Here is a 7,074-nt window from a genome sequence, read left to right on the forward strand (position 1 = left end):
AATTAATTAATTATTTAATCTCCTGGTTTTGAGGTAGAACATCTGAGGATAACAAAATTCTGAACTGAATAGTAGTTCAAAGCTTTCCTGTTGAGTTCAGAACCATTCCTCTGGCATATATTGGTGATTTTTGACATTTCAGAATATCACCCTCCTCATAGGGTTTTTTTCCTTTTTAAAATGTATTTCTGAATATTTTTGTTTAAAAGATAAATTCTGCTCCATATTAAAAATATGTCATATGGTGTTTCTTCCTTTAATATGTCTTGCATTTTTAAACACAATGCTTAAAATTGTTTAAGCGACCTAACAGGAGCAGACATTTAAATGCTGAGTAGCAACGGGCATTTAAATAAATTCTGGCCTGCTCAAGCTTCCCACCATTTCAAAAGTCCAGCCTCTGAAAGTTTAAAAGTGGATGTGAATTTGAGTGCTCATGAAAATGCAGTGTACTTTAGTATGATAAATATCGCAAGAACTTCATTATGCCAGTAAAAATCATAGGATCAGTTTCGTGATATTACATATATAGAGAAAAAGAATTTTCGCTTGAAAGAAGAGTTTTCGCACAGCAGTTTTTTCATTATTTGTGATTTATAATTATTTGCAAATATTACCCTGACTGTATGTAGCAGGAACTTTGTAAAGGTGTCATTAACCCACCATCTAGGGCCTCTAGAAAATCTGCATTGCAGAATCTGTCTAATGAAGTTACTGAAAAGTGAGGCAGAAGAGTTTAATGTGCATGCTTGGCTGTCCATATACATGGTTTAAAAAAATGACTATCTGCTCAGAATGTTTGGTAGTTGCAATATTGGTGTGAATTTTTTCTTATAAATGACACCACGTGAGGTGAGGTTGTGAGCACGTGAAGAATCTTAAGATTTCTCAGTTTGGGTAATGCTAAAGACTTGAAAAATCTTGAAATAGTCCTGTTTACTATTATGTGTCTGTATAACCACTTCAGAAAAGATTAAATATTGTCATATCTGTTAATTTTGTAAAACCTTAATGATGTGTTATTGTTATTTATTATTGTAGAAAAGAAAAAGATGGATATTTTTGCTGAATCTCCATCACCACCTAGGGACAACAAAGGTAAATTAACAGAGTCGGAAGCTGCAACAGTTATGGCTGCCAAGTGGAAAATGCAGATTGGGTCTGTTCCATCAAGGTGAGGAACACTATGATATTAGTGTGTTTTAATCTCTTGAGCTTATGTTTTGTGAAACATACTTGGGCACCATGTTACGCTTTTTCTGTCAGTACACATATTTGCACTGTCACAACCTTTTATGCAGTTGTTATTCATTATATACAATGCCACTTACTCCTAGTTACATGTTTTGACTTCAAAGGTTGTCATTAGGCTACAGTACATCATTCTGATAAATCTGTTCCTTATTTTGTAAATATTGGCCAGTGTGACACAGAAGTTACTGTTACACATGTCAGGGAGTTAATTGAGAGTCCTATTTGCCTATTGCATCCCATGCATCCATTCACTAATTCACTGTTATGAACATTTGATAACATGATAATGTGTTGATTCATTATATTGCATGCACAGATGTTTCTATATTTTTTTGATGGACTGTTGTAGGCAGGGTTTTCTTCTTGAATTTTATTGCTTAGTGTCTCATCTGAATGTTCATAGGCCATACAGCTGCTGGGATGGATTTGCCATAATTGAACCAGATGTTATGATGGTGACTTGTGCAAGATTATAAATATTGTAATAATTTTATGATATATATATATATTTCATGGGTATGTGTTTGCTTTCTGTGTGATGGCCAGTATTTATGCTATAAATGATGATTCTTTAGAATGAATGTATTATAGCCTATATATCTATTCTATATTGATGTTTGTTAGAAATCACAATTTTTTTCAAACCAACAGTAATAATAATATAAATACTAGACAGTTTGGAAAGCTACATGTGTCATCACTGATGACTCATCAGTGAGATTATCTTCAATCCGGAGAGGCGTGTTGTATTCATCCATTATGGTTTATAATAATCTTCAAAATATACAGAGAATGAGTGATAATGTGAAGATTTTTAAACACACACACACTGAAAAGTTTCCTCACAACACATGCTTTTTATTCAATAGATGAATATATTTCTGCTAAGTATGTATAACATTTAATAACTATATTCCTTGCAATTTTGTTTATGAATGACAGTGTAAATTATGGTTATTTGGTGCTTTTGGTTGTGTGTGGTTGTTTGCTGTTGACATGATTGTACTTCTGCAAATTAAGTCTTATTTTGACGAGTTCAATATCCAGCCCAATTTGGACAACGGATCAGTGAATTTATGATATGTATTATAGCCTGCTGATGACCTTTAAGAGCAAAACATGTAGCTGATATTAATATGTTGTATGTAATTAATAGTAATTATATGCAAGGTTATGTGTGGTGTGTGTACTCGTATTTTATTTTATAAATATAGTTGTGATATACATGTAAATATTTTCAGACTTAAGAAAAAGGATAAGACACAGATGGACAAGGAGCCATGGGAAGAGGTAGAAGAGAAGAGATTCATATTTATTAAAGATGATGCTGACAAAGCTGGTAGTGAAGAAGAAGGTGAGAGAAAGAAGAAACCAGTAGCAGATGAGAAGTTTCAAGTGAAAAAGGGGGCAGTGAGGGATTTGCCTGATAAGATGAGTTCTGAGAAGGTGAAGAATGAAGGTTCAGATGAAGTGCGGGATGATACAGTCAGCAAGACTCAGCAGTTTATGGAGAAGTACCAGGGAGGTTTCCGTATCAATCCACGTGTGCTGGATAAAAAAACAGATGATTTACCTCCTCTTCCTCCAGGTGTCCCTCCAAAGACTGCCTATTCATCTGTAGGCAGAGGTAAGCCTGCAGCTGTTGCACCTGCTGCATCTTCTCAGCCGAAGGGCCCCAGAACTGACAGTGAGAGTGATACTTCAGATTCAGAAAAGAAGAAGAAGAAGAAACAACAGCAGCAGCAACAACAACAACAGCAGCAGCAACAACAACAAACACAGCAGCCTCAGCCTCGTGCTGGAGAAGTTTCATCAGGCGAGTCATCACATAGTCGTTCCAGGTCCCGTGAGAAATACAGTCGTGCATCAAGTAACAGCAGCTCACGTTCACGTTCATACAGAAAGAATCGGAGCAGATCAAAATCTGGCTCTTATGAACGTCGACGATCCAGGTCAGGATCATATGGCCGGTATGGCAGTCGTTCAAGATCACGTTCATATCCTCGATATCGGAGCTCTGGATCACGTTCGCGATCTCGTTCATATCGCAGTCGTAGTCGATCTTATGACAGGTATTCACGTAGTCGCTCTCGTTCAGAGGATGGTCATTACCACCGTCGTAGTAGAAGTCAGTCTGATGACAGGCGAAGGAAGCATGATTATCACATGAACAGATATCACCAGGGGCGTTACCCACGAAATCGTGGTACTTACTATCGCCCTCGATTCCAGAACTATAAAAACCCACGTGGCAACTTTACGTCGCGTGGAGGTAGAAATTTCCATCAGAAGTTTCCTCAAGGAAGGGGCAGGCCGTTTGTTCATCGTGGTCGAGGACGAGGTAGGGGGCGCTTCTTCCATTACAAACCTGGGTCTGGTTATAAGGATTACCACAGTCGTCGTTACGATGGAAGGCCTCGATCCAGGGATAGTGATGATCGACGGAGTTACAGTCGTGAAGATGATGATCCAATGAAAAAAGTTGATGCAGTTAAGGAGAAAATTAACAAGTACATTGCTGAAGAAAATAAGAAAGAGGAATCTAGCTCAGTTCCAAGTAAGTCTAGAGATGAACCACTAAGTGAAGGGGAAGCAGTTGATGATGATGATTATGGGCTACCCCCATTGCCTCCTGGTGGTCCACCCTCTAGAGAATCAAGCTCAAACTATGTAGATCGGAAGATGTATGAAGGTAAATGGGCAGAAAAGGAATCAGATGATAAAAGTGGGCATAAAGTTCCAGAGGGTCCCAGGCTTCCTCCTGAGAACAGCATTGAAGAAATGGATAAATTTTTGAACAAGGTGAAAGCACAAAAGAAAGAGGAAATGAAAGAACGAAACAAGTCATTTATTAAATCCCATGCTTGGTAGACTTAGTATAATTGCAGGGATCTTCTGCTGCATCATCAGACATTAATCCAGTATCGTTGCATCATATTTTGTATGGTAGTTTGTTCAAACAATGAATAAATTCTGATTCTAAATGTGTACTGGGAACAGAGTGTTTTATGTTAATAATAGTAACATTTTATGGCTTATTTTGTAGTGATATACATTACATAATCTGCCATTTAGTTTTATAAATTAACTTGTTAGCCTTTGTGTTCATGTCACCAATGAAAGTTGCTGGTTTGTGTCAACATATATATTCAGATTCATTGTATGTTTGCTTTTCTGTGTCATAAATTATAATCACTCTTTTATGGACACAGTCATGTTGATTACTTCACTCAACAAAGTAAACTGTAAAAAGACAAAATAAAGTATTTAGTAAAATTCATTCTTGATGTTTGGCATTGTAGAGCAGTGACATCCATATTACTGCATTCAGGTGTAAGAAGTAAATCACCATAGAATATTCAAGTAAGTTCAGAGGAGGTTGAACACTGATAATAAATTATGAATCAGTGTTGAAAATACAGCACATACAAATATCCCTACATAATTTACTGTGTTAGTGTTTATATGACAACATAGCTGGCCACATAGCGGCCTCCGTAGTCTAGAGGTAACGTTCCCACCTCATAACTCGTGGTACGCGGTTCAAATACCTGGTGGAGGTCGTCGAATTTTTAAGGGCGGAAAAATTCAGGGACCAAGTCCTCCGGGAGGGACTTTAAGCTGTGTGTCCTGTGTCATAACTTTATGGCACGTAAAAGAACCTCATATCCCCAAAGGGGATCACTGATCCAAATTCCAGGACATTTCCTGCCCAACAATAGTCTCTAAGGCCTCTTATAGATGGGGGAAACATTATAGACACCGCTAAGCAAGTGGCCAAACTCGCTTGCTCGGCAGGACTGATGGTACGCACCATTTATCGGTAGGGTAAAGAGACTTGTAGAATATCATAGAGGGAAGCACAATAGATCAAAATGGTCACGATGCATGGAGAAACCAACCCTCTCTAAATAACTAACTAACTAACTGGCCACATGAAGTTCTTTACTTCACCAGTATGGTAAATTCCCGATTATCCACTATGCATGCAAGTTTTGCAATGGTCATATGTTCTCCTGTCATGCAGTATTTCTCCCAGCCCCCATTTGCAGTGCTGCTGCATAATAATGCAATTACGGTAGAGGCTAGGTGAATATGTGATTGCATTACAGTACATGTATCCCAAATCATTCACCCATAATTCTGCTGTGTTGCTTATGACTTTGTGCTGAGGTTGTGTTATGGAGCTGGCAAACCCCATGCACCATACATGCTGCATAAAGGGGGATTTTGTGTATATACAAATAATTATTTGACTTTCATACGTTTCGGAGACTGGATCTGTCTCCAAAACGTCGTGGTTTTTTGCCTTTTTGTCTTTTACATACCAGACGATGGGTGAAGTCCAAAATAAGCCAAAAGAAGTACGACATGAGAATTGTTCACTTGTAGGTCAACTTTCAACGTGTTATCATGGAGGAAGGACTCTGTGAATTCTGGGGTTAGTCTTGCAAGTTTCAAGTGGTTGGGTTTATTGTGGTGGGACGCTTTATTATATTTCCTGGCTGCCTGACAGTGCAGATTGTTCACACTTGAGTGTACAATTACATCACTGATCATATATTGTGATTCAGTTTGTCAGGATGCTGGTCAGTAATTCATTACTTCTTGGTGATGCCCTGTCATGTGACTATAGTAATATCATTTTGTAGTAGTATCTTTTGACTTTTGAAATCAGAGGTACTCATGCAGTGACTGAAGAGTAGTGCTGTATGTGATGTGACGCTGTTTAATGTGATTAGTTTACCAATGATTCAGAGGCGTTTTGTGCCACCGAACATTTATAAACTTATGCTACCATCACGTTCTAGGGCGTGAAGCTGACCCCTCACCTCCAACTACAGCGGAAGTCAAGAAAGCATTGGTCTACACATCCACTCCCCTATGTGTCTTCATGGCAAAGTGCTTAATTAGTTAAGCACAGGGACAACTTCACTTACCATCACATTCAAGATGGTGTTCAACATGTATAGGGGTGTCTCATTGGCTTTCCTGAGAACCATATCAAACAGCACATCCTTCTGACTGGTTTTGGAAGCTCTGATTTGTGAGACAAAGTTTATTACATTATCTGTGCATTAAAGAGATGGGTAGCTCAGTTGATGTAAGGAATAGTCTATGGGTTTGAGACAAGTTCAATCTGTGATTTGCAGGGATGTCCCCCTTTGCTACTGCATTCAGTCATGCTCTAGGGTCTTCCCATCCTGTGCAATGGGTAAAGGTGAAGTCCCAGTGCCCAACTAACTAAGCGCTTTGCGATGAAGACATGGAGGAGTGAACATATAGATTCACGTATTCTCAACTTCTGCACTAGTTGATTGTGTGTCCACCTTCATGCACCAGCTGTTTTACTCCCAGGGAAACAGCACGAGGTATCCACTGGGTAGGAGGCTGGGTGGGTGCCAGAGCCGGTCTCGACACTTTGGAGTACAGAAAATCACTTTCCCTATCTGGGTAAAGCAGCCTGGATGTGAGGCTAACCACTCATGTTTGTCTAGTATAGAAGATAAAACTTGGAGCTATACAAAAATTACTGGGTTATCTTTGTCCGGTATTCTAAAAACCACAGAATACAACGTTTTGGAAATTAGATCTGTTTCAGTTCCCTCGTGAAGGGGAGACACCAACTTTGTTGTGTCCTATGGAAAGAGCTAACCACAATCTCTAGACAACCCATGTCAGTATAATGTCATATGATTTACTGTAGATGGGGTTTAGATTGGTAATCGGATTTATTGAACATCTTAACACACAACTCATGACTGCTCTTTACAACGCACAAAGGCAAGTGTTCTGAGTCACGATCTTCACTGTGCTGCT

General features: G+C 38.7%; 1 protein-coding gene across 7 annotated transcripts in view; it reads left to right on the plus strand.

Moving 5' to 3' along the window:
• LOC111862321 (zinc finger CCCH domain-containing protein 13) overlaps nucleotides 1–4,534 on the plus strand; it is a 45,911-nt gene extending 41,377 nt beyond the window's left edge. For all 7 annotated transcript variants that reach the window (XM_023847604.1, XM_023847607.1, XM_023847608.1 and 4 more), the window contains 2 exons: nucleotides 1,042–1,174; nucleotides 2,496–4,534. In XM_023847604.1, the coding sequence (XP_023703372.1) occupies nucleotides 1,042–1,174; nucleotides 2,496–4,125 (1,763 nt within the window). In that variant the 3' untranslated portion in view covers nucleotides 4,126–4,534. The remainder of the gene's footprint in view (nucleotides 1–1,041; nucleotides 1,175–2,495) is intronic.
• Nucleotides 4,535–7,074: the final 2,540 nt, after the last annotated feature.

This window comes from Cryptotermes secundus, unplaced genomic scaffold (genome assembly GCF_002891405.2).
Source record: "Cryptotermes secundus unplaced genomic scaffold, Csec_1.0 scaffold319, whole genome shotgun sequence".
Lineage (NCBI taxonomy): Eukaryota > Metazoa > Arthropoda > Insecta > Blattodea > Kalotermitidae > Cryptotermes > Cryptotermes secundus.